At 37.4% G+C, this 27,854-nt stretch overlaps 2 protein-coding genes and 1 non-coding gene across 3 annotated transcripts; 1 reads left to right on the forward strand and 2 right to left on the reverse strand.

Moving 5' to 3' along the window:
* Positions 1–8: 8 nt before the first annotated feature.
* Positions 9–22,349, reverse strand: LOC137978966 (KATNB1-like protein 1). The gene is made up of 12 exons (XM_068826089.1): positions 22,179–22,349; positions 20,331–20,389; positions 19,620–19,695; positions 17,183–17,249; positions 15,528–15,589; positions 10,529–10,612; positions 10,230–10,261; positions 9,074–9,124; positions 8,277–8,375; positions 5,631–5,741; positions 4,477–4,570; positions 9–1,921 (listed from the first exon to the last, which is right to left on the reverse strand). The coding sequence occupies exons 1-12, from the start codon at positions 22,323–22,325 to the stop codon at positions 1,892–1,894; spliced, it is 912 nt and encodes a 303-aa protein (XP_068682190.1). The 5' UTR covers positions 22,326–22,349; the 3' UTR covers positions 9–1,891.
* On the reverse strand, positions 7,773–7,845 carry Trnat-ggu (transfer RNA threonine (anticodon GGU)). The gene has a single exon. It is a non-coding gene; the product is annotated as a tRNA-Thr (tRNA).
* On the forward strand, positions 22,331–27,854 carry LOC137978967 (uncharacterized). The gene is made up of 4 exons (XM_068826090.1): positions 22,331–22,484; positions 25,567–25,692; positions 27,415–27,546; positions 27,594–27,854. Exons 1-4 carry the CDS (start codon positions 22,440–22,442, stop codon positions 27,594–27,596), a joined length of 306 nt encoding a protein of 101 aa, XP_068682191.1. The 5' UTR covers positions 22,331–22,439; the 3' UTR covers positions 27,597–27,854.

The following is a 27,854-nucleotide window of genomic DNA, read 5'->3' on the forward strand; positions in this document are numbered from 1 at the left end:
TACTTACATTTTTACTTTTGTAACTTTAATTCTTTTTAATTTTTTAATTTATTGCCTTCGTCTAAATAGAATACAATACTTACAAACTTTGAATTATTAGGCAGGGAGACTACTACATCCTAGCAAATTACAGTGGTCCCTCAAAACACATTTCTGGACGTAAGTGCACATTTTAAAAAGGACCATGTATAAGATCCTAACGGTGTTGCATTACGTAGCCATTTTGCCGTCAAAATACAATTTATATTTTTACAATGTGAAATAGATTTTTCTTCCTCTAAGACAAGACATGGTGAAGTTTATGTGTTTATCTTGCCATGCATTATGTTTATTAGGTTACGTTGCAAGCCATGGGATTTTGAAGTTTCTGAGAAAGAAAATTACAACAATTTTCAAGAACTCCCCTAAAATAGTAATTAATCTTTCTGGTAACTGACTCCTTTCTGTGAAGGTCTTCGCATCAACTTCAGATAATACAAAAAATAATGCTGATAAAGATGTATATCACACTTAAAATGACGGAGGTAATACAACTGAAGTATCGCGAATTTGACGTGTGCACATACAATAAACATAAATACTGTGTTTACGAGGGAAAAAATTCCCTCACCCACATTTTCTTCCACAAAACCCTCGATAAAATGAAGAAAGGAAAATTCCTGGAGATTAAAGCGCGGAAAAAATTGACTTCAATAGGCAATGTTCACGATAGCGTCATTCGACTACAACTACCAGAATTCAGTTTAATAATAATAATAATAATAATAATAATAATAATACTTTATTATTTATATAGCGCACTTTCCAAAATTGCCCAAATGCGCTTTACATACATCAGTTAAAAAAAATCTAAAACCTATTATACATACATCCGTTCAAAAAGTCTAAAACCTGTTACACATATCTAATTAACACCTAAATATAAGAATATAAATAACATAAAAAATTAATAATATGCTAATTTAAATAGATGTGTCCTGAGTTTCCGCTTAAAAATCGCTCCTAAAAATGCTCTTAAAAATGCTCTAATTAGCATGAGACAAGAAAAACATGAAGGATTCTGGTACTTGTAGTAAATTGGCGTCATCATGCAAATGTCCTATACAATGGACCAAGTGGACCAAAGGGGATCAATGGAGGGGACATAGCTTTTGCGGACTGGTTAACCCATTGACTCCGTCACCTCGCGATGCCGGTGCGACGCTGTAACCAACTGAGCTATGGAGCCACTGATGTTGGGAGATGGTCATTTGTGGTTTCAAATGTTCACGTGATGAATGAATCAACGAACGAAATTTGTCATTTCATATATTGAACTGTGGATGTGAAATCAACTGAAGCTATGACCCTGTAAGTTAAGAATGTAATTTTAGCAATTGGGTGGAGCGTCGCACCGGCATCGCGACTTCAAACCCTGAATTTTGATTGCGTAGTTTCACTCAGAATTGAAACCCACATACTTCAACATAAGTCTTTGTTGTACATAGATAGGTATGGACTAGAAACCTTTAGTGATAATATCCAATGACACAGGGGGAACTCCGAAATCTTTGCTTGGTTAAAAAGACGTGTTTATTAACTGCACAGAAAAAAAAAACTTTACAAAACGGCAAATGAAAACAGATAGATACTTTACATAGATAAATAAATAAATAAATAAATAAATAAATTGTTGGAGACATACACAAAATTGTTTACAACTAATCATAATAAAATTATCACTTGTTCACTCGTATGTTCACTTGTTCACCGATAATCACTTCGCCTTCGGCGAATAATTGTTAATTATTGTTATAATTATTACTATTACTATTACTATTATTACTCTGATTATTACTAATTATGGATCAATATCTATGCCCAAATATTACAGTTCTTAATTTGCTTGCCCTCATAAAAGATCCAGCAGCCTGGTGACAACCTGAAACAAACAGCCAGAACAAAATTATACAACACACAAGACGCCTCGAGACGTTAACGTGGGATGCGATCGTCAATCTGATTACAAGTGGAAAATAATAAGTTTAATGTTGACTCGGAACTAGCCTCCTGAGCAGACCTGTTTTTGGCTCGTCACGCAATCTTTCCGCGTGACGCGCCAAAAGCGGCTGACTCAGTGCAGACTTAACTGATTAGAGTGTAACATGAAGAGCTAGTTTTCTACCCCATATGAGCCATGTGAGCGTTAGCCCTACTAAGGGAAATGGCCACACACAAGGACAGAGGAAAACTCTGACCACGGTGGGAATTGAACCCACGACCTTCGGGTTGGATCACCGCTGCTCTACCGACTGAGCCACAAGGTCAAACGGGCGCAGGCCGTGGGAACTGAAGATGTTAAAGTCATGGCAATGAACATGTACAAGTACAAGGAAGGATTACGTTTTTGCAAACGTTGGCCGTGTAGCACTTATATTTGAACAGACTTAACTGATTAGAGAGTAACGTGAAGTGTTACTTTTCTACCCCATATGAACCATGTGAGCGTTAGCCCTACTAATGGAAATGGGCCCACACAAGGACAGAGAAAAACTCCAGGATGACCAGGATGGCTCTACCGTCTGACCTTGTAGCTCTGTCGGTAGAGCAGCGGTGATATAACCTGAAAGTCGTGGGTTCAATTCCTACCCTGGTCAGAGTTTTCTCTGTCCTTGTGTGGACCCATTTCCATTAGTAGGGCTAACACTCACATGGTTCATGTGGGGTAGAAAACTAGCACTTCACATTACACTCTAATCAGTTTGGTCTGTTCAAATATAAGTGCTACACGGCCAACGTTTGCAAAAACGCAATCCTTCCTTGCAACTCAGTGCAGCATTAGCAACACTATTTGTGACCTCGTGACCGTGTGGGGCGACTCCCTATATATGCTTTCCAGCAATCGATTCTTTTTTCGTTGGTTAGTTGGGGATGATTTTGGGAAGAGGTACTAAGGCACCCCTTTAAGTGGCAGCTCCACACAACAAACGTGGTAACCTGTGTTGGGAACAGCACGGCAAACCTGTGGGAAGACCGTGAATTTTGCCGACTTTGAACGTCACAAATCCTTTGTGGTCTGACGGTTGTGGATAGCGAGAATACCTCTGAAAAAGCACTTCTATTCAGAGTACTTTTGTGAAATATGGCGATCAGAATCAAGCTTTAACGACCGTAAACAAAATTTGTAAACTTCATAGAAACCCTTGCAATCAAAATTATGGAAATTCCCGCGAATTTGAAGTGTCATAATGAAATTTCTAACATCTAATTTAAGAAGTTGCACCTTGGGCGATGATCTAATTTTCCGTTGGCTGAATGATATCAATAAAATGATTAAAAATATTGTAAAATGTTTGAAATCTGCCCCTTAAAAACCTCATAGACTCACTGTGCGCGTTTGCCCCCCAACTAGTATGGAGTCAGAAACCGTGGTTTAGTGATCTCTTCACTCCAAACTTTCCATTTTTGCCACATTCCCCATGCCTCATACTTTCGATAGACGTTCTTCACATAAATTGCATCGTCCTCATAACATTTCGGCTCGTCAAGTGATTCAAACCTTTAAAGATTTTTAAATAGTAATGATTACTCCTAGAGTTATGTCTCCTTAAGTGAAGAATGGTCAGGATTCCGTTAAACAAGAGTATTCCGATTGAAAAATGGCATTGCGATGCATGTGGCATTTACGATAGGCAATCCGGTGTTGTGCACTGTAGACAGTACATGTCGGTCTCCCATCCACATACTAACCCTGCCCGACAGGGTTTAAGGGCTTCAGTGAGCACTAGCATGTGGCTAATTGCCATTTCAGACTACGAACAAACAGAAGATTTAGCTTGTTTTTCCTGTATCGGACTTCGTAGCCGGAGCCGACCAATGCGCTTTTTACAGCTGAGGGTTCGGGTTCGACTGACGCAGGAAAAGTATAAAACTAACGTACGGAGTTGAAAGTATTCCCCCGGATCCCCGTTTCTGGGGTTTCATTTAATTTCCGCGGGGTATGCACATGTTTGAGTGTTTGAATGAGGCTCCAGCACTTGGCTAAGTAGCCTGACTTCTGGTCCGTTGGTCCGGCCGGAGTTGTTATACACAGTTGTAATCTCATTCACATAAAAGCCCTTCAAGCTAATCCTGCCAAGCCGACCACATGCTAGAAAGGTTAGACCACAACACCGGGAATTCCGTGCTACTCTTTTCGAATAGTGTGTGGGATCTTTTACGTCCCACAGAATTAATGAACAAGGGCTGTGAGACGGGACCCCAGGTTTATCGTCCTTATCCCAGAAGAATTGAAAGTCTAACCGTTTGCAGATGTAGTTTCAAAGGCAGCACTTTCTCCTCAGTTATTTTAAGACCCGGAGTTGAACTCGACTGGTTTTATAACGTAGCATGAGATAATGCGATAGAACAAGCTACAGTCAAGGCACTGCACCTGCACCTCTAAGTCAGAAACAGTAACATTTTTCTGTAATAAAAACAGCTAACCTGTGTACTTACAATAGCCTTCTCGCCAACTCTCCCTCTCCTCTTTGATAATTTGACAATGATAGCAGAGAGAGAAACTATAGCCATGTATAACCCACTTACACTCCTAAAAATCAAACATCAAACATCAAACATGTCAATAATGTTATGGATTTGCAATGCGGAGCCTCATCCAGCAGTCTATCAGTCTACCTACATGAACTTCACCTGAATACGAATAACAATACAAAATATTGCCAGTTTCATAGTCGGAAATTTCTTCCAGTTCCACAGCTTTTAGAATATTGCTGAATGGCTCGTTAAATGTTGACGCTAAGCTGTGGTCACAGTTTTTGGACTTGGATTATTTGCTACAAAGCAAACTTCAGATTAACAAAAACAACAAATTCAGTCAAATGAATGAGAAAGAGTGTATCTAAAAATAATAATATTGCAGACAATGTATTTGACACATACTTATGTTTCCCAGTTAACAACAGCTGGTTTCGGTTATTTACTGTTCCCCATTCTGGTGTGACATTATGAATAATTATAATGGTATAGCAATGGTGAATGAAGTTTTAATTGCAGAAAGCTATTGTAAATGTATTGTAAATGTATTGTAATGCGTTTATTAGTTGACCATGTTTTCTGTAGTGTATGCTGAAACGAAACTTAAACACAAATACATAAATATATTTATTATACACACTGAAACATTACACAAGCAAAAAACTGAAAATACAACTGCTTTATATAGTTCCGAATTCATGGGTGTGGCTCTCTACACACGTCCTTAAACTACCCTGAGCTCAATAAGGAATTTACCTCTTTGCCTCTCCCTTTTTCTCACGAGGTCTAGCAAAGGCTGTGTATTATAGTCAAAGAGAGCCAGACCCACTGAAAACAGGAGAATAGGAAGCTTTCACGATCGCGTCAATTGACAACAACCACCAGAATTCACTTTTGTTTTTCTTTTTTCCTTTAAATTTTGTATTCCCAGTGGGGTAAAATTAACAATAGCTCTAATTAGCATGCGACAAGCAAAACCTGAAGGATTCTGCTACTTGTAGTCAAATGGCCTCATCATGCAAATATTACATAAACAAACCAGAAAAGAAAAGGGCGGACTCTTTGGAAGCATTGTGGCACTTTATTAGATTAACAGTAAACGTGTCAAAACAGACCTGCTACATCTTTGCCACTCAGGCTCAACTCCTTTCTTTGTGGCAATTTTCAACTGCATCCACCAGCGTTTAATCATTTCCCTTATCATGTTCAATCCAGCAATAACATAACTGTAAAAGAACAGTATAGGCACTAGTGGAAATGAAAGTTAATATGTGAAAGCCATGTATGTAAACTGCGGAGAGAATCAAGTTTAGATGCTTATCATGAATCGTAATAAGAAGAGATTTTGCATATAACTTCACTATAAAACATTGCGATAAAATATTAAACATGGTTAAAAAAACGGTTAAAGAAAGATTTAACGATGTTAGAACTGTTAGGTCCGTTTTAAACGTCGCATTTTACATTTGCCGAATCTAATGCAAATGAGCGAAAACAATAGATTTTTCTCGTTTGCATTTGATTCGGAGCATGTAAATTGCGACGTTTAAACCGGGCCTTAGGTTTTCTTTGCCCTTTAAGAACCAAAATTCGGCGAATATGGTGAAGGAGCAGTTGACATCCTTGCGTTCTAACATCAGTATCGACATTCAACCTGTCTTTCGCAGTAAACCTTAGTATTCAACAGATTCTTAGGCCAAAGGAGAAGAAGCCTGATTTAGTTAACAATCAATGCGTTGTCTATCATTTTAAATGTGATCAGTGTGATGCTGATTATGTAGGTTTTACTACAAGGCACTTGCATCAACGCATTCAGGAACAAAGAAATTCTGCCATAGGCAAGTATCTTATTAATATCCATGGGGGTATTGACTCCTCTAGTTTAAGCAGTCATTTCTCTATTATTAAAGTGCCCCTGTGACCAAAAAATCAATTCATATTTTCCTATGGATTTCAAAACTATGTTAACAAAACACTAAGTGACCCACGTTTTAAGCCTTGATTTCAAAAAGACACCTCTTTATTTTAACTGTAATTTTCCTATTTAATGGTCCGCCATTACTAACATTATGTTCTTGAGGGAGCTGGATCGAGGAGAAAATGACGTCAAAGGCTCACTAGTTTAAGAATGCAATACGTGTGTACGCCGCAGAATTAATATGCAGCAGGGGGGTTTTGGGCTTTCAGACTTTTAAACTCACGCTTTGCATATATAATAAGCTGCGTTCACACGCTGAAATTTTAAGCTAGTGAGCCTCTGACGTCACTTTTCCTGGGTCCAACCGTCTGAGGTCCAATCGCTCAGTTTTGAACGTGAGTAATGGCGGACCGTGAAATCCAAAACTTACACTCAAAGTAAACGGCCTTTGGATAAAAATCAAAGCTCAAAATTTTGCCAGTCAGGTGTTAAGCAAACACACTTTCAAAAATCTGAAGGAAAAAAGGAAGTGGTTTTTTTTTTATCACAGGGGCACTTTAAGAAATGACAAACTAAGTTTGATTGTCTTCTGCATGAAATGTTTTTCATTAAGGAACTTAAGCCTTCACTCAATACTCAAGAGGACTCCATTCGAGCTAGGCTTTTTACTTGATTGCGTCTCTAGGGTAAACAGCATAACTTCATGCTTTAATTTTATTATATATTTGAGTTCATTTTTATTGATAATGACTTAAGTTAAGTCAAAACGTCGCATTTTAAACCTTTTTTAACGGTTTTTTTAAACCATGTTTAATATTTTATCACAATGTTTTATAGTGAAGTTATCATGAATCGCAGTTATTAATTCACATTACTTGAGCAGTGACTAAAGGAAAGCCTGAAAAATTCAGGCTTTCCTTTCGTTACTGTAACGTGAATTAATAACTGCAATGATCAGCATCTTAACTTGACTAGTGGAAATACTGCACTGAGTGGCGTGCTATGGGATGATTGCCGTCATATGTGGTGGCCTCTTACTTCTCCAGTGAGGATTTCTTATTAAGTTCTTTTGCAGATACTGGATTTTGTCTCACTTTCCCTTTTTTTGTTATTTGTCTTATTTTTGCACATATTTCTTGTTTTCTTTGCTTTTGTCATAAAAATATTTCCTATGTCCTTGGTATGACTTGCTGTTTTCGTTATTTTTCTGATTACCTGCATTTCTGGACCTAAGAGGAGTGACCTATTTTTCCGACAATGATTGAAGACAAGTGAAGCTATGATCCTCGCACTTATGAACGCAATTTTTGCAATTGCGTAAAGAAGCCTGAAAAATTCAGGACTTCAACGGGGTTTTAACCCGCGACCTCGCAATACCGGTGCGACGCTCTAACCAACTGAGCTATGAAGCCACTGACGTTGGGAGCTGGGCATTTGTGGGTACATGTACCAATGTCCCGTGAGGAATGAATCAACGATGAAATGATATAAGAACTGTGGATATGAAATCAAGTAAAGCTATGTTCCTCGCAGGGAACATTGGTACCCACAAATGACCAGCTCCCAATGTCAGTGGTTTCATAGCTCAGTTGGTTAGAGCATCGCACAGGTATCGCGAGGTCACGGGTTCAAACCCCGTTGAAGTCCTGAATTTTTCTGGCTTCTTTACGCAGTTGCAAAAATTGCGATCTTAACTGCGAGGATCGTAGCTTCACTTGATTTCATATCCGCAGTTCATATATCATTTCATTTTTAATGATTGAATAGTTGTACAAATTGACACTGTTTTTCAAATACCTCAAGTCTTTAAACCATTTTCAAGTATAGTTTTGATAGTACTCACTCCTCAAATTTGGATGTAAGAAGTCTTTCAAGAGCTGGCAACATTTCCAAACAGGCTCCCATGGACAGAGCTTGCCCATCTGGGGACACTTCACGTACTCTAAGAGAAAAAAGAGCAAGTTGGAAAAGCTCAGTCGTGAACGCTACATTACAGTCTCCAGATTATTATTTTTATTTCACCAAATGCCAAGTTTATTTAATGGTGTTCTAGATTTAAACTTGATTCTGTTATCCATTGCAAATTCACAGGTTTGTTAGGACCACACAGTTATTCAAAGGGGATGTTGTTAAACCATTCACTCCTAGAGCACCACCAATCAACGATTAAAATCGTCTGGTGTTACACAGAGTAAAACCTGTAAGTTTAACCCTCGGGAGGGAAAGAGTTTTAAGCAGAACAATGCTTGTGACACCTCAATAAGCTTTAATCATATACCATAATTTATAGTTATTTTGATGATTTTTTTGGCACTTGTTCACTACATGTATGTGATACATGTAGTCATCAAGCTGCGATAATGAGACAACTTTAAGACCTCCCATGAAAAGGGAAACGTTGATTAACCCTTTCACTCCGGTAAGGGCCACTGAGACTTCTAGATTTGCCTCTGTCTAACGTCAGACCATTTTTGCTCGTCAATGGGGAACCCCACAGGAGTGAAAGGCTTAAGCAACAGAAAGCACTAGGATTTTCAGAGAAAGCAGTGCACTGACTCAGCCTGTAAACTGCCTTCTCAGACTACAACAAACACACACACTGACACTGACTTCAGTGTTACCACATACTGTAGCACACACCTGCTGGTTAGAAATGGCATTACATCCACCAAAATAGAATCATCTTTCATGCTGAAGTGTGTAGATAAACAATAATATTATTGTGCAACATTAGGGGGCATTAGTGAGGACATAAAAACACTCAAGCTTCTGTTAGATACAAGGTCTGTCTCGCAATAAGTAATATTAACCTGCCACCTGTGATCAGGCCAAAAGGAACGCCTGATACAATTTCTTAACAAGTCGTCTGGAGTCCAGCATGTAGACTTAACAATGACTCGCAGAGAAACAAGAGATATTGAGGAGCCTCCCTCTGATTGGTTACAGAATTGCAAAGCTTACTTCGGGGAAATCCCTCTGCAGGAAAAGCAGAGAGAATGCATCCGAATACTAGTGAAAAAAAGAGCACTGAAAAAAGTAAACACCTGATCGCAGGTTAAAGTCCTGAGAGAGAAGTGAATGGGAAGTCTCTGCTGCTATAACGTTATCTCTTCTAGATTTCATTCCCAAAACCTTAAAAAACTGAAGAAGAATACACCTCAAAGCCCATTTGGTTAAAAGGGCATATTTTGGTACCGTATTTGGCAATTTTATGCATTTATTCCAAATAGCATTGTTCCAGTTCCTGAATCAAAAACATTTTAAATTTGCAGTTACCGGTAGTCTCTGAAATCTACACAAAACCGATGAAAGATTTTCTATCAAAGAATCACTGTTTCTTCCAATACTTTTGGTCACTTTTGACAAGAAGAAGGATTCTGAAGTACTTCCGCATGTATGTTTTCATTTTCCTTTCATTTTATGGATGTCTTGATGGGGTGATTCGTCATTTTGACCAACAACATCCAGATGCCTTAATTTTTGATAAAATCTGATTGGCTCTTATGAAAAGCATGACTCAAGATAACATCGCTATTGACAGACAGGTGGCACATCTCTCATGAAGTAAATGTATCAAGCGTTTTTCTTTGCACTAAAGCAATAATATGCATGATTGCCGGCTAGTAATAACAGTTCGCACCAATTCCATGGGTTCTAAAATCAAGCGAGGTTTCGTTGGAAGAAAATTATGAAATAAAACACTGCATAAATACATGTATTTTTCTTACTTGATAAATTATTTCAAAAGTGATCTATAAATTAAAAGACAAAATCCCAATCCCCTGGAATGTCTTACCGAAGAAGATACTCAATCAAAGCATTGGTGTCCTGTGTTAAGAGATAAGCAGTCAAAAGCATCAGTAGGGAAAGTCTGTATTGGTTAATATTGAAACAAGACTACGTTCACAACAAAAAGCAAGAAAAACGTCTGAATTAGCTGCAATTATACATGTATGTCAAACTTCTGAAAACCAACTTTTAGTCCAGTAGAATAAAATCTAGGTTCAAGCAACAACAGTAAGATAATTAAGACATTCAAAATTATTATTCTACATAATTATATGAATTGTGATATTCTTGAGTGCACTTCCCTACCTTATGCCAGAGTGTCTGTGCAGCCCTTAGCCTAAGCAGTCTTGTCTGTAGGACAGTGATCATTGTTGCATGGCCCTTACTGATCTATTTTTTTTTTTGCAGTAGAGAAAATAAGGAAAAAAACACTTTCTAATCATGAACAAAGAAAATTCCACATCTTGCTGTTTACTTTGAGCTTCAACAGGTACAAAATCAAAGTGGCTATAAGCCACTGAACTTCAAAAATAAAAATGTTGAGCCTTGTTGCCAGGGTCTCTCTCCTTTCCTTTCCCTGGAGCGGGAGTAGAGACCTTAGAAACGAGGTTGTTTGCATTATTTTGACAATATTATTCAACAATAAAAGTGTGGCTGTTACAAAGATAAGTGTTAAAGTGCTACTGTGACCAAAAAATCAATTCCAACCAAAGGTTTAAGCCTGTTTATTTTCATTAGAATTTTCGTATTTGATGGTCCACCATTACTAAAAGTTTAAGTTCTTGAGAGACTTGGATCGAGGAGAAAATGAAGAGTAATGTTAAAGGTTCACTAGTTTAAGAATGGAATTTGCGTGAAAGCCACCAAATTAATATGCAGCACAGGAGTTTTGGGCTTCAATCAATCAAGACAATCAAGACTCTTCAAGAAGAAGCAGCAACCAACTGGATCTGGCAGATATCGTGTGGTGCCTAAGCCTGCGTTGATCACATTACCAGTAATATCTTGTTAAACTGCATCCAGCAAAGATCTCTGATATCTGCTGCATGGACACTCCTTGAGCATAATTATACCACATGCTTGCTGCTATTATGCCTGACCAGGCATGACCCGGTGGCATCTGCCACTGGCAGGGCCAGGAACTGTAGTCTCGTTGAACATGAGTAATGGCAGACCCGTGAAATCATGTTAAGCAAACACACTTTCAAAATTTGAAGAAAAAAAGGGATTGATTTTTTTTTTTTACCAAAGGGGCACTTTAAGTTACCTGACTGCCCACCATTGCTGCCTCACAAAACCCCAATGTACATGTATGCGCAAGCCCTTTGCACTAATCAGTGCATTAATTAACATAAAAAAGTTTAACAGGATCTGACCGATGAACCCATAGAAGGAGTGACAGCCAGCGCCCCTCCCATAACTCAGAAATGGCTTTGCCATTTTCCGAGTTAAAAGGGTATTTTTTTGTCTCCATGCTTATGACCACTTATGGGTACAGGGTAATCAGCCCTATTGATAAGTAGAACTGTAGCTTTAAAAGGACTTGACTCTAGAAGTGGTGCTATGCATGGACTTTACATGTAGAATAGTCCCCTACTTTACTAGTTAGTAATCTTGGATTATTGTTCAAAGTGCATTTGACAGTCACTTAGCCCGTGTTTCCATAGGGTTCCAAGTTAGGAAACTAAGCATGTGACAAAAAAGACTGTCATCAGATTGAGATCAATACAAGTGCAAGAATCCTTGCGAGGGTGCCACTGCAAACAACAAAAGAATCTTCCGGGCGGCTACTTTGAGGTCCCTTACAAGAGAAAAATCTCGATTCCTTTTGGCAAGACCACACAATCACCCAATCTGAACAAAATTAGGATGCATTCTCCTTCGATCGAATGCAGATACATGTAGGATATCTCACATCATTAGATTTCGGAATGCTCTTGATACAAAGTTCCTGGGTGGCCTGACTCCCTCCAAAGATAGCACATAAAATGAAGCGTGTTCAACGACAATTTTTAAAACGACAAAACTAAAGAAGTCTAAGGCTACGTTTCCTCCCAATCAACAACAAAAAGTTCCAGAAAATAGTGGTAAGTGATCCATGAAGATCAGACTATTCTTTTCTGCTGTCTTCAGATGGAAAAACACTGTTTTTAAGACCAGACAGGACTGAGAAACCCCGGGACTGAGCCTTCAGCAATTTGCAAAAAGTATGGCATATACATGTACCTTCTGAGATAATTATACATGACAGTTTGTACAAAGTAGATTGTACCTTGGCTGTATAGAGGCCTTTCATGATGCACTGCAGAGCATCAAAGGGGCAGAAGAAAGGCCAGACGAGGATATCTAAAAACGGAATTTGCTTGTTCACCTCAAGTTCTATTGTGAATTTAATGTTGGAACTTGAGGTGAACAAGCAAATTCCATTTTAAGATATCCTCATCAAGCGCAATCAAGAACATACATTCTCCACCTCCATCTTCAGAAAGAAAACCTTCACAGGCTTCTATACCAAATGGGATTCCTTTACACCCCGAAAATATATAATTATAAACTTTGATTCGCACACTGACCTGTGGAGTGCAGGGATGGCGCAGTGGTGAGAGCACTCGCCTCCCACCATTGTGGCCTGGGTTCGATTCCCAGACTCGGCGTCATATGTGGGTGAGTTTGCTGGTTCTCTTCTCTGCACTGAGAGATACTCTGGTTTTCCCCTCTCCTCGAAAACCAACATTTGACTTGATTTTCGTTAATTGTTAATTTTCAGTCTACAGTATCCCCAATTAGTGTTCAGCGCTTGAAATACTAGACACTTGTAATAAATAAAGTTCCTTTCCTTTCCTTTCATTGTTTACTCATTTGTTCTTCACCGTCTTTACTTCAATCTGGTTTGTCGGAAATTGAGACACTTTTTTCTCTCCAAAATCATGGTTACCCAGTAGGAATTATTTCCTATTATATGAATGATGTCTTAAACTCGCATCAAGCTAAATTTTCTAATCCCATCACTAAAGTCCCCCAGAAAGATACTATTCTTGTTTTGCCTTTATAATTTCGGTGTTCAAAGTGAAGTTGTCACATGCTGCCTGAAATCGTGTATCAATAAGTTCTATTCGTTGTAAACCTCAAAGTAATATTCCAGAGCACTTGTCAAATCAAACCTTTTTTCCCTAAAAAGGATTGTTTGTGCAAATCAAAAAAATCAAAGGTTGTTTATAAGGCATCTTTTTGGGACTGCAATGAGTTTTACATTCATTGGTAAAACAAAATGTTGCTAACGTGACCGTAAAAAAGAACATTTCAAAGTTTAACTTCGGCTATTGCAAATCACTCAGTAACAACAGGTCACAGTATAAAATGGGACCATTTTCAAGTTTTGGTAAATGGTAGCTCTGATTTGCATTGTAAAATAAAGAAACATTATTAATATGCGACATTAAACCAACGTTAAACAAAAACGTTGGCAGTGAAAAACTCTGGCTTTATTAAACGGTCAGTTTTCAATGCCATCTATTAATCTTACTATTTATCTTACTTATTCTCTCTACTAGTCTTCTTAATTTTACATATATCAAATTTGAATTTGTTCAACCATCACTTCTGATGATGTAAGTTGTAGCATACGAAACGTCAAGTCAAAAGCAAAATGCACTTTATCATTATGTTTGTAACCGCTGATTGTTATACATGTATGTTTTTGATTAAGTTGAAATGGCCAAAGAGCAAGAATATTTAAAATAATCCATATAAATTTAAAAAACTATGTACAAATATATTGTTCCGTTAAGTTGAGAAATCCATAAAAATGGTCTAAACCTTATAATTATACATCAAATGCACATGCTTGGGATAAATGAGTTAATTCTTAAAATGATTAGTGCTAAAACAAGGAGCGGCGTAGGTCCAAGGGCGTCTTAAATTAATGTACCTAAGATTCTTCTTTGGAGGTAATAGCGAAGAGAGCTTAAACCCTGGACATGTTGATACTGAATTGAAAAGCTTTTGACATAGTGCCACACGTCTGGTGTACAGTGTGACCAGACCAAACCTGGCTAGACAGTATGAGTAGGACAACTGAGGACAGATGATAGACAGCATTCTTTTGAACTCTCTTGAGGTCTCGCTTGGAGGCCGCTTGAGTGATCAAAGTGACCCTTAATGTGTAGGTTAGAGAGAAGACACTCAGACGCAGAGGCTGGTCTCATGTCAGTGATCCGTTTAAGGGCCCCCCACCACTGTGAAGGCTTAATGTTCTTTAGATTACTTCTTTTGGATACAAACTTACTTCCTACGGAGTGATCTGCGCTTACCGTAACGGTAATGTCGGTAGCGGTTTTTGTCCTCTTGGAGGAAGGCTAGCTGGTGGAGCTTGATGAGGTTCATAAAATGTTCAGTAATCCACGGGGCATCATTGGTGTGAATTCTAATGGGTTTTACCAGCATGATGTGATCAAGGCCGATTCTGATGTGATCCATAAAAGCGCCAACTTGGCCTCGCAGTTTAGAACGTCATCAACTGCTGACCAGTCGATTGAAGAAAGGAAATGGCCGAGCTCCAACTTATGAGTGGCACGGGAGTCCAACTTACAGCTTATGCTTATCACTTCTTCAATTTTCAAAGCTGTTCAGCGATACTAACTAAAGGTGCTTCAATAACCTGTACAGAACACAAACCCTTCTGCACCAAACATCACCATAAACGAAACACAACTTGACAAATTTCCAGCAGAAAACCAAATCCCTAGACAGCTCATTGGACAAAGAAACCAAGGCTTGTATCAACAAAGTGAGCTGTTGTTTGGGTTTCTCACCCAGTGCAACATTCACCTAATGTCCAAGCTGAAGGTGGCCATCATGCAACAGTGGTACAAGTACCGTAGTAATTTATGAAAATCTACCAGCGACTGGAGAAGCGGTTGTGACAATAGCAAACCAAAGGAGATCTATCCATACAACTGCTGTGATCATACAGTTGCACTTACATGTATCCGACAAAACCCATAGAAGAGCTCATATAACAACCTAAATGATGTAAAACCCAGATTTATCAGATCTAATTATTTGTGACAATAATATGCATCCTAATTAGTGAAAAGTATGTTAACAGTATTTCTGACCCAAAATTATACTGCATAGATTTCAATTCTTTTTTGGACTCCAAGGAGAACCAACAAAAAAGGAACACCCTATTTGGAGTGTAATATTGCAATAATAATAATTATCATTATTTATTGTTCTGATATTACCGGTAACTGCATGCAACCTTTACCAAGTCTTGGGGAAAATATATGAAAAAAAAATGTACCTCTTGAGCCTCATGTTGGGGTTGTAAGGAGCAAAGGCTTTGACTTTTGACAACTTTAACTCCTAAAAAAAGGTCACAAATATCTCAGCACAGTATTACTATTGCATTGTCAGACAGAAATTCATGGGGTGACACCTCAATGGAAAGTAAGGTTAGTACATTCACTCACTATTCATTTTATCTGTAATCCGAAGTACACGACCTTGAAGAGTGTACTGTAACTTGCAACTCTTTTCCTTGGAACAAAGCTGGGGATTTGAGGACCCCAATTTTATACCCAAATAACAAAAATAAGATTGAAGCTGAACATGCAGTAAAATGCACGAGCTATGTTACATCCAAAATTAATAAGAACATTTTTAAACTAAAAGAACCCCAGCTCTGAACCAGAGTTAAGGACAGTGCCTACTATTGTTCTTGCGCATACGTTCTGTGCATCTCGAGATACTCAAGTTTTCCTATAGGTGATGCTCACTAATACAGGGATATTTTTGCCCGGTTTAAAACTATCCGGATAAAGTAGATCTTAGTAATTACTCTTGGTATCCAAAAAGAAAACTGGGGGTAACCATGCATTTTTGAGAGATAATTAAGCTTCAATTTGAGAAAGAACGCCATACATTGCTTTGTATTTTAAAGCTTTTTACAATTACTATTCATGAATTATCTTGGAAAAATGCGTGGTTAGCCCCAATGTTCTTTTTGGATTTCAATAACATTTGTTAAGATCTACATTTCCTGCATAATCATAAACCGGGGCAAAAATACCTTTGATTTAATAGTAGGCACCGTCCTTAAACACTTCAAGGTCATGAGCTTCTGATGTAAGACAATGATGTACATTAGCATTATTTTTAACCCTGACATACTTCAGGTGTTAATCCAATTATTAAGTATTCATAATCTAAACTGTAAATGACCAACTGTTCTTTTGATTATCAACTCCAATCTTAAGAAAAACCATGGATGCAAACAATAATGAATGGGTATTATTTGAAACAAATTCAAACCCTCATGAATGGAGAAGTCACTGATCACCGAGGAATCTGTTGGATTTTTAATTTAATTTAAAACTTTATGGTTCTAGTAAGTACTTTACTTTAATTTGTTCAAAGTGGTGGAATTACAAAATTCTTTAACTTCTGAATAAAAGACACATGGTTGTTTTTAGCATTGTTCAAAATAGATCGAGTCTTAGATCTCCAAAGCCACCTATACATATGAATTTTCCTATCTGACAATTTTTTGTAAAAGCCACAAATATTCAAAACAGGGGAAAGTGCTCAACAGCAGCAATTTAATTATTGTTAACTTCACACTAGATGAATAACTCTGAAAGAATATTATACACCTCCATGCAGGTCAGTAAATATTGGTGATTATAAAAATATAATATTATAATGAATCCCTTCATGCACTTTTACACAAATTATGCAACTTGTTCACCATTCATGTAAGTTATTAGTTTCAGCTACAAACAATATAATAACATGAAAAAATGACACCAAGTCAAATTGTTAACATGTCAAATGAAACAATGATTGTGTTAGCAAATACAGTACAGTGTACAATGTATTTACATAGCAAAAATGAAGTAATGGTTTGATTTTTGTTAATATTACAATTATTATATTACTATCATTTCTGTTTAATACCTCTTTTAGGTAAAAAATGCATTACTTTGGAGTGTAAATCCTCCTGTGAATGTCTTCTGAAGGAAAGCTAGCAATAAAAATACATTAAGGTAATTTTGATATAATTTAATATTATAATAATTATTATATTATATATTGCTTCCCAATAATTTTTCTCGGGCAGCACTAAAAGCCAGAATCCAGAATCTGTAATCCAGAATCTGGAATCCGCAAATTAACCAGAAACCAGAATTATCCACGATATGCAAGAACTACCACTCCTAGTACATGTATGCTCTGCTATAATCCCCGACACTCAAGTATTTAACTCTGTCTGACGAAATGTAAACTGTAAAATGGATCTGACCTTGTTACCCTGGATACTAGACTTGAGCATGGTGATGGCATCAACAAGCTAAGGCACTGCACATTACAATAAAGGAAACTTCAAACTTGATAATTTCTTTTCTTTATTTTTTCCCCTGCCTTGGTACAAAAAATATTAACTAAATGCCTTTTCTAACAGAAAAAGGCGCCCGGAGGATGAGTTGCTTAAGTGACAGAGTGCGTCTGACGCTGTCGATTACAGGCTGAGGAAGAAAAATCTAGGGTAAGTTCTTTCGAGATGTCCCACTAGCATTGAACGGGGAAACAAGTCTTGGAGGTTGTGCCCAAAGGCAGATGAATATCGCACTTGCCTTCAAGGTCAACAACTGATGATATTATAGTTGGCTTGGGTTAGTTTTTGCGCCGTGTTTTCACAGTTTAAACATACCGTGGGCTTTAGAATGACGTAATTTCACGACACCCAAAATGCCCAAAAAGTAGAACAAAACATTGCAATAACCACTTAAAACTGTTGAAGAACATAAAAAAATACAGCAAAAGGAAAAAAGGAGCATGGATGGACACAAATGGAATGAAACCGATTACATTTGGGTAATCTTGAAAAAAATCGGCCTGATGTTTTTCAACTTTATGGCAGGTCGCTTTTGCTCAGAATCATCATGTGTGTGATGTACGATAATTTTAACAGAAAATGAATTCTACATTACCATTTTCGAACTTAAAACTCGCAATTAACTAAAGATTAATTTTTCCCTAAACACCCTAAAATAGGAAAGGCGGTAAAACACAACTTTGTTTATTTAATAAATTTCAAACATTATTACTTTTGCATAAACAAATTTCGATTATGATCATTAATTTCCTTTATGCCTCCTTTGAGACGGGGATTTCCACTTTGAAGACTTGATGATAATCAAGATGCACAAGAAACCAGGCCTTGATTATTCAAAAGGTGGATAACGCTATCCACCGGATAAATCACCAGCAAGACCAATAATTATTGAGTTATCCAATGGATGAGTTGTTGTAGTTCTCGCGAATTGTGGATGATTCTGGTTTCTGCTTTCCAGTTTCCAGATTCTGCATTCCAGATTCTGGATTCTGGCTATTAGCACTGCCCATTTTTGTAAGCACTCTCGATGTTACTCTTCAAAGCCTTGGCAGGTTTTATAGTTGCTGTATTCATTCCCTACTTACTTCATGATTTACATAGTTTCTCAGTGTTCCAGATAGGTGACGGGTCTCGGGTCAAAAACCCGACAAGATCAGCTGCATGACCCGACAAATTAATGGAAAATTTATAATAATCTGGTGGGATCAGTGGGAATTGACCCGTTGGAATTCCCTATTGGCACCCTGCCTTAAAATCTTATTTGGAACACTGGTTTCTTTTGTTTTTTTAAAAACCTTAACTTAACTGGCAGCAGACTCATTAAACATTCAGCTGACTCAATGCCTGGCCTGAGGAGCACTGGACAAGGCACCATGGAAGAACAGAGCTCTTTACAATGTACATATCTGTGTAAATCCCTAAGACATGTACATGTAGGAAGAATTTATGTATAGGAGTCCTTGATAGGAGCAATTACTGAAAGGATGGATTCATCTTTACTGGTTACCCTAAGTACAGTTGTACCAACAGCTGATCAAAAGCATCAAATACATTCAATAAAAATTACTGGTACCTAACTCAGGGACATTGGCTATTTTTATGCCTAAATTGGAGTAATTAAAGACAGATTCTTTCAAACCTTTTCTCAACAATGACAATATTCTTGTCAGTTTGTAACAGTTACTCTACTCAAATCATCCACCAACTTCAACTTTTACTGAAACCCCTTCATAAAATCTTTTCAAAGAACCCAGCTGATATAATCTAAATGTAGATGGCCACCTGTACTTCGTAACAGTGATTGCATTCTACATGTAGGATGTCCCCTGTCCAATAACTCTAAAATTCAACCATGACAGAAACTGTCACCAACAGAGCATAACTGTGGTGACCACTTGTACCAATACTTGAGAAAACTACTACTGTAACAGTAAAAAAAATTGAATCGCCCTTTAACAAGTACAGCTTAACAAGGCAACTGGCCTTTTACAGACATACCTTGTTACACTGCAATATCTGATTGACATTTTTGTCTTGCAATGACAGTTCCACATTTCTAACAATGGCTTCTTTCCTAAAGAAAATTATTAAAACATCAGTCTCCTTGAGGTCATCCAAGGCATATAAAACAAAAATAATATTAAATTAAAGTGGTATTATGATAAAAAAAATCACTTCCTTTTTTCCTTCAGTGTGTTTGCTTAACACCTGCCTGGCAAAATTCTGAGATTTCTCATCCAAAGGCTGTTTACTTTGAGTGTAAGTTTTGGCTTTAACCATCTGCCATTACTCACGTTCAGAACTGACTGACTGAACCTTAGAGGGTTGGATCTAGGAAAGACTGACATCATTTACTCACTAGCTTAAAATGTCAGTGTGTAATCATGGTTTATTATATATGCAAAACACGAGACAGTTTAAAAATCTGAAAGCCTGAAACTCCCGTGCTGCATATTAATTCAGCCGCGTACAAACATGTTGCATTCTTAAACTAGCGAGTCTTCGAAGTCAAGCTCTCCTTGATCCAGCTCTCTCAAGATTTTAAAGGTAGTAATGGAGGACCTTTAAATAGGAAAATTCCAGTTTAAATAAACAAGTGTCTTTTTTTAAATTAAGACTACTTACAAGAACCGCCAGGTGGCTGTTCTATCCAAAGGTTATTACATTATTGTGTCAAAAAGGGAGCAATGGCTTTAAAAACAACCATACCCAAGCATAGCTTCATTTTTTACAGTTCCTGATGTTGAAGGATCATCTTTCATTGACTCCTAAATAACAAAGAAAATCTGAGTTACTCTATTTTGCACTGTCAAAGGTTCCTCTCTATTAGGATTTTCACATCTAGAAATATCTTTTTTTATGGAGGAGGGTAAAGATGTTTGGAACTGCCTCCAATTACAATGTATTCATACTCCAGCATTATCTGGTGATTTGTATTTGTTGTCTGGATAAAGAGTTATGTATTTGCTTTTCCAATGCAGTATGTAAAGATTGACACAAAACATTCTAAGAAAGAGCCCCTAAAATTCCATCACTGTCAGGAGTTTCAACAAAATTTGAAATTTACAACCGGTTTGATTAAAGTAACCAACTGCTGTCATTGCCAAAATGAATTTTAATGTTAGGTATGAAAGGAAGTAGCTGTCTTTAAAGTGCTACTATGTTAAAAAATCACTTCCTTTTTTCCTTGTGTTTGCATAACACTTGTGGAAGGAAAATAATGGCATAAAAATTCCCAACCATCACACTGATCACATGAACATCAAGCCTGGAAAATGATGCAGCTGACAAACTATGACTGTTCTTGATGTTTGTTATTACTAATGAACAATTCAATATTTATGAAAAAGAAAGGTTGATTGGCATCTTTATTTACAAAAAATTAGATCACAAAAAGCACAGAACAACATGAAGTCATCCCTTTGATAGAAGACAAGAGTAATTAAATGTAGTTCATGCAGTTTTAAACTTTGTTAGCAACAAGAAGGAGAAATCATTGTTAGCATTGGTGTTAGTTTGTTATAGCAGCGTTGTGATAGTGTTGCGTGCTGCATGTACCCAAGTCCCTAAGTGGTCAGTCCATAAGATTCTCTCGGTCACATGAATCATGCTTGTAATACGGTGTGCAGTGAACATCTATACATGTAGTATCTTGCAGTAACTATGACGTTAAGCAGGATGTTTTTGGTTTTTTTGTTTGCATTGCCCACTCACTCCTCCCTTTGTTTATTTGGGGGATTTGGGGTAATTGTTATTTTTACTACTGGTTGCTTATAATTACTTACTTTTATTATCATCATTGTATGTATTATTGCTTAAATAAATTTCTCGTCTATCGCTTTAAAAGTTTCTTCCACTGAAAGATCTTCCAGTTTGATTGGTGTCTGGTTTACTTCCTGTTCGTCCCGTTCCCAACTCCTCCTGTCAGGTGGTTGCGGGGGCTTAATGTAGATAGATTGCACATACTGATGGCAATAATAATACAATACAATACCTACGTAATTCACCGCTTCCCATATGGGCTTTTCAGGGCCAATGAACAACAACGAAACAAAGGAACAGAACAACAACAACTGTTAAGAATCCCAACAGGCTGGAGGCAAACCAGTTGGCTATTTACAAGTGCAGCTGGGAATTTGAACCAGGGACTACCAGGATCAAATTCAACGAGTGGTCAGAGCGGGTCTTGAACCCGGGATCTCCGGATCTCAAGGCCAGCGCCCTGACCACTGGGCCACACTGCCTCCTACAGAAGGTGGTTCCCTCTAACCCATCTGGGAGGGAATCCCTTGCTTTTAACTCATCTGTGAGGGTAGCCTAAAGTTGGCTTCTAACCGACCTGGGAGGGAAGCTTACCGGGCCACATGAAATGGAGATCATCAAAAGAAAACGATCTTGACTGAATCTCACACTTCAGTTTTTTATTTGAGTTACCAGACACTGAACATCAAGTCAATCGAAATCCTTGATTGACATAAAAATACATTTGCGCTGTTGACGATCAAATAATTTAAGCTAACAATCTTATTGTATATTCAGGTTTCACGCACCCCCTACCTCGACTTCAGAAGAGCAAGAAGTAACCTTTTTGACTTCAAAATGGCTCAAACGATTATCACCCGTCCATTTGTATCGCGACTGGGCCCAATCGTAATAAAAGAACCCAACTTGCCCGCCGCCACCTTTACCGCTTCTTTCGGCCATTTTTGATAATCGGAGGAACAGTGAAAACAATGCCCAAATTTGGTAATCAACTTTGGCCAATGAAATCCCAAGTCAACTTGTATGCCCAACTTGTTGTATTTTGCTCTCTGAATCATGGCGGAAAGTGTTCGGCTGAATACGGCAGGACTACTTAATCAGGTATTTTGGCTCCAGCCCGTCTTTTTATATTCTCCAAATCGTAAGGTTTTTTCTTTGCTCAGAGCGTTATTTGACAGAAGAGTTGCTTTGACTTGGCGATGAATGTGTCGATCTTCGTGGACTTCCATATATCGTAGTCACTAAAACATACCTACCATAAACATGACATGGTGTGCTTGACGGAGGCGTAAAATGTTTCACTTGGTTCACAATGAGTTTCATTTCATTTTGTTGGTCTTTCAGTTTCACCCGCTAACCAATAACACCTTAAATATCCTCGTTAATCGAAGTTAAACAGAACTATCTTTGCGATTGACTTGAACCAATTTCATTTTACCTGAACTTGACTGATCGATCGCGAACCAAGATGTTGTTAACCCTTTCATCGCCGAGGGCTTCCCCATTGACGAGTAAAATCGCATTTATGGCGGTGAAAGGGTTAAATTAAGGGGCATGCTAAAACCGGGCTAAAATCATATCACAGAAACGAAAGTACACTGTAAACTCTATAGATTCGTCAGAATTAAACGTTTGAAATATCATCTTGTAGCTCTCGCCTTTTAAAGGTACATCCTTCACTACAATATAAAGCTAATACGCAGAAGGCTATTTGTAGCGAATGCCTCAGACGGACTGTTCTAAAAACTTGCACTTACAGGGATGTACACTGTAGATAGATAGATAGATCATAGCACTTATATATTTACTGTCTGCCTAAAGAGTTGTACTAAGGGCTTCTCAGCTGTAATATTACCTTGCCCTGTCTATATGGTCTCCGGTACCCCAGACAACAACCCCCCACCCCCAATTTACCCTGGGCGAGACATTTTTCCACTCATTTGTTAAATTTAAGGTTACCGTATACCTTCAGGGGTGTCTCGCGTCCGAGCGATGTAGTGCATCCGGTTCAAACTGTAGATACCCCCATATCGAATTAAAACTGGCTATCAAACCATATCAGTAGTTTTGAAATTAACCCATTGATTCCTGGGGGTTCCCCATTGACGAGTAAAATTGTCTGGCGTTAGACGTCCAGAGTAAAATACTAAGTATGGCCCCTTAAGGCTGGTTTAGGGGTGAATGGGTTAAACTAATTGCAGAATTTTTCACGACCTCTAAGTGCGAGTGTCCGAATCACCTTTTCAAAGGTACAAGTCAAAGAAAATTTTGCTTTTCGCTATTTCATTTTGTTCCTCCATTTCCCAACCCAAAGTGCGAAAAAAATGTGTCTGCGTTTTGCCATACCAGTTACAGTGAAAAGTTATAGAACGTTTTTGAAATAGTATTTTAAAAAATGTAAAGTGTTCGTACAAAAATCTCTCTCAGGGAAAAATATTTTGAAACAATTTTGTTGTTTACATATTAATCTAGCGACTGTAAAAATTTGGGGCAATCGGACAAATTCCCTTTGAGTTTTAGCTCTTTAAAGTGTCTGCTTCAAGTGAAAAAAATTGAATTGATTCGTGAAAACAGCGCTAAGACTGTCAATCAAATGGGTAATTTTTACTTCTGAGCAAGATGTAAAACCGCCATTTCTCCGCCAATATTTAATCTTTTTGAATAATTTCTGTATTTACATTAGATATCCCATTTCTATGATTAATTTGCCCGAAACATCCAAATGTGAAGAAAACTGCAATCTGAAGGAATACGGTAACCTTAAAAAATTTCATCAACCATTTAGATGAGGTGGGTGAGACAACTCAGGAGGGCGGGACAACTTGGGGAGGCAAGTTGTCTCGCCTCAGAAGGTAGGGTAACCCTGGCAGGCGAGACAATTTTTTCGCGTGTAAACAGTTTGGCTCGACTACCTGAGATGAGACAACGAAGTCTTAAATGCACACGCATAAAGTGAAAATCAAAGAAGCAACAATTTGGGGGCTTATACATGTTGCTAGCGTTTGCTTTCGAATGAAAAGGTTTTTCCTGCCAAAATTCTCAGTGCAGTCAACAGAAACTCAAGACTCAAAAACAGCCTTTTATTTAAACTTCATATTACTGCTCCGTTAAGATTGTCAGTCCCTTTTATGAATGTGAAAGCGCAACTATACTTTAATAATAAAAACGAACTAGGAAGAAAGAAGGGCAAATGATGATACATATTTGTTGAAGATACCTCTTAAAATAATATGCATATTAATTAAGTAGGGTCAACTTTGTCTTGACCAGGCAATTCTCATATAGACACTCAGTAAACTTGTCTCAGGAAGGAGGGCTGACTCAGGTAACCGAGACCATATAAACAGGTCCTTACTTTGTGCACTTAAAATTACTCCGGTAGGCACATCACATCCCTGTCCTTAAGTGACAAATATATTATTCTTACCATCACCACTTCTGGCTGGGTCTGTAAATAATGGACTTCCAGTTCAGTTTTTTGTTCTATGCAGGCTTAGAAAATTGAAATAATAGCTGTTGCCAATGGCTAAAAGAAATGGACCTCCTGTATAACTTAGGATGGTTTGAAATGGAACATTCGTGGTGGTAATTGAAAGATACCAGGTCTTTGGGAGTAAAAGTGCACATGCCAATAATTAGTGTGGGCATTGAAACATTACTGCAAGCCCTGGACTGTTAAACAAGACTTAAAAGCCCATTTACCGTAAATGGAATTAAGGGTCAGGTTACTGTTTTGCCTAATATGCCGTATGGGAATGCTGTTTTGACAAATATTAGTGGGGGAAAAAATGGATAAACTTTGGCTTTTATTCTTTTTGCATGCTATAGGGAGTGGGAATTGGTGGTCTCAGCTTATTAAAAAGTTAATGAAATAAAGCATCTACCGGTAAATAAATTTGTGTTAGTTGATAGCAATTTTTCAAATTATAAGGAAAAATGTACTACACTGTATCTGCTGATCGGCAGTGCAGTAGAGCAAAGAGCCAGCTAAGAGATGAAGTGAGTGGCAATTTTGCCAGAGCTGAATCTTTTCTCAAACTCTGGAGCCTTGAAGGATGACAGGCTTGTAATGTATTGAGTCTGTGCCTGTAACATACATGTAATGTGAGGTACCTTACTGAAAACATCTACTGTTAGTTTACACTGCAATATTATTTATCATAATAAGTATTATTCTCAACAGATAGGAATGTTGGCCTTTCTTAATGGTGGAGAAGATGGGAAAACTCTTTACAAGGCATTTGTTACAGGCCAAGTTTGTTATGAAGTATACAAAAGGCTTACAGTGTCCCAAGCTGATGTCCTGAGGGTGAGTTCTCTTTAATTTTGCAACTTACATTCCACATCCAATCAAGTTTTTTAATTTACAAAATTAAGTACTTTTATGCTGTTAAAATGTAACCAGAAGCGGCTTATAATGGAGTCTTTGTAGATTGATAATGTAAACTACGCACTTGGGTCATAAATCAATGGGAAAAAACTTTTCCATTTATTTATGGCCTGTGCACTTTAAGAAATTTTTGAGAAAAATTTTCTCTTTATATTATAAACAAATACCTGCATGTTTCCTCTTAAATTTAAGGATTAATATTATGCATATTTTCAGAAGTTGCAGAAATTGCCTGAGTCACGCACTCAACACCATACAATAATTACATATACTAATACTGCTAGATGCAATTTGGCACTCGATTGGCCCATTCATGGTGAAACAAGTTTGTCCTTTGAATAATTATGGTATTTTGAAAGAGTAGATCAAATCAGAAATTTATAAAGTTAGCGAGAAAATCATCTAGTTAACCAACAAATTTACACTTCTAACTGTAAAATACCGGTAATGTGAATTAAGAATATCATGATGTCCTGAGGGTGAGTTCTCTTTAATTTTGCAACTTACATTGCACATCCAATCAAGTTTTTTAATTTACAAAATTAAGTACTTTTATGCTGTTAAAATGTAACCAGAAGCAGCTTATAATGGAGTCTTTGTAGATTGATAATGTAAACTACGCTCTTGGGTCATAAATCAATGGGAAAAAACTTTTCCATTTATTTATGGCCTGTGCACTTTAAGAAATTTTTGAGAAAAATTTTCTCTTTATATTATAAACAAATACCTGCATGTTTCCTCTTAAAATTAAGGATTAATATTATGCATATTTTCAGAAGTTGCAGAAATTGCCTGAGTCACGCACTCAACACCATACAATAATTACATATACTAATACTGCTAGATGCAATTTGGCACTCGATTGGCCCATTCATGGTCAAACAAGTTTGTCCTCTGAATATGGTATTTTGAAAGAGCAGATCAAATCAGAAATTTATAAAGTTTGAGAGAAAATCATCTAGTTAACCAACAAATTTACACTTCTAACTGTAAAATACCGGTAATGTGAATTAAGAATATCAATGTTTATTAATTATTGGAGTGAAGTTGAGTGGTTGTTGACTATTGCATGATTGCACTAATACTGTACATAAATTTAATTCTGCTCGAGAAAGTGAGTTGTCTTTGTTAATAACATTATTTTATTATATCTCTCAGATAGTATGCGCTCTGTGATTGGCTAAATTAGCAGGCCCTATTCTACAGTACGGCCCGTTAAATTTAAAATTAATTTTGATAAAACATTATCTAGAACGTTTTTCATGTCATTTTTGTTAAAATAAACATGAAAACTGTTTGAATCTTGCAAGCAACTATTTCCAACAGCTAAGAAGATTTAGTTTTTCGGATTTTGACACAGCAATCTTTGTGGCAGTTGAACCTTCCGCTTGACTTCGACTAGTTTCCTTGCCCTTGCACTGAATTAACCTCTAAAATATCTTACTAACCTCGTTTTTTCGGTCCGTATTGTAAGTTATGGATCCTCATTTTTTTCCCGTTGATTTATGGCCCGCACGGAAAAAACTTCGTAACTTACAACTTATGGACCTCAAACTCAGTTAGTAAAAGGTATTATCATTATCATCACGGTAAGTACTTGATACTGTTGGAGAAGAACCCAGGCTATTTTTCTCTGTGTAGGCTGAAACAATCTTGCGGATCAGTGAATATGTGAAGAAGAATCCACGAGCCAGTCAAGCGCAGTTAAAAAGTGAAGTACAAAAAGAAATCCAACTCTTTGCTCAGAAAGTTGCAGAGCTGCAGGGAATGGCATGATTTAATCCCTGTTTAATCTAATGTAGCACATATGTACATTCTTTTGAATAAACATGTGATAATTATTGGAGTGTAATCATAGTCTAGTTTAAATTTAAATTTGAGTAGCATTTTCTAAGTGAAGCAAAAGTAGACTGCACCAATTATTTGTTCAGTTTCCTCTGACACTTTGACAAGTGACCCTCAGCAATGATGTGGTGCAAGTACATGTATTGTAAAATTCCTGCTCTCTTGACCACTAATTAAATTTTTTGTATCTTACCAGAGATATACATTACTAAATGCACAATAAAAATGTAAACATC

The sequence above is a fragment of the Montipora foliosa genome, chromosome 12, assembly GCF_036669935.1.
Source record: "Montipora foliosa isolate CH-2021 chromosome 12, ASM3666993v2, whole genome shotgun sequence".
Lineage (NCBI taxonomy): Eukaryota > Metazoa > Cnidaria > Anthozoa > Scleractinia > Acroporidae > Montipora > Montipora foliosa.

Coding starts and splice junctions, on each gene's coding strand:
- LOC137978966 (XM_068826089.1), bottom strand. CDS start 22,325: ATGGCCGAAAGAAGCGGTAAAGGTGGCGGCGGGCAAGTTGGGTTCTTT. Junction 10,613..15,527: donor CCCAACATGAGGCTCAAGAG/GTACATTTTTTT, acceptor AAAAAAAAATAG/ATCAGTAAGGGCCATGCAAC. Junction 4,571..5,630: donor GAGTGGCAAAGATGTAGCAG/GTCTGTTTTGAC, acceptor TTTGATTTTTAG/GAGTGTAAGTGGGTTATACA.
- LOC137978967 (XM_068826090.1), top strand. CDS start 22,440: ATGGCGGAAAGTGTTCGGCTGAATACGGCAGGACTACTTAATCAG. Junction 22,485..25,566: donor CGGCAGGACTACTTAATCAG/GTATTTTGGCTC, acceptor TATTCTCAACAG/ATAGGAATGTTGGCCTTTCT. Junction 25,693..27,414: donor CCCAAGCTGATGTCCTGAGG/GTGAGTTCTCTT, acceptor TTCTCTGTGTAG/GCTGAAACAATCTTGCGGAT.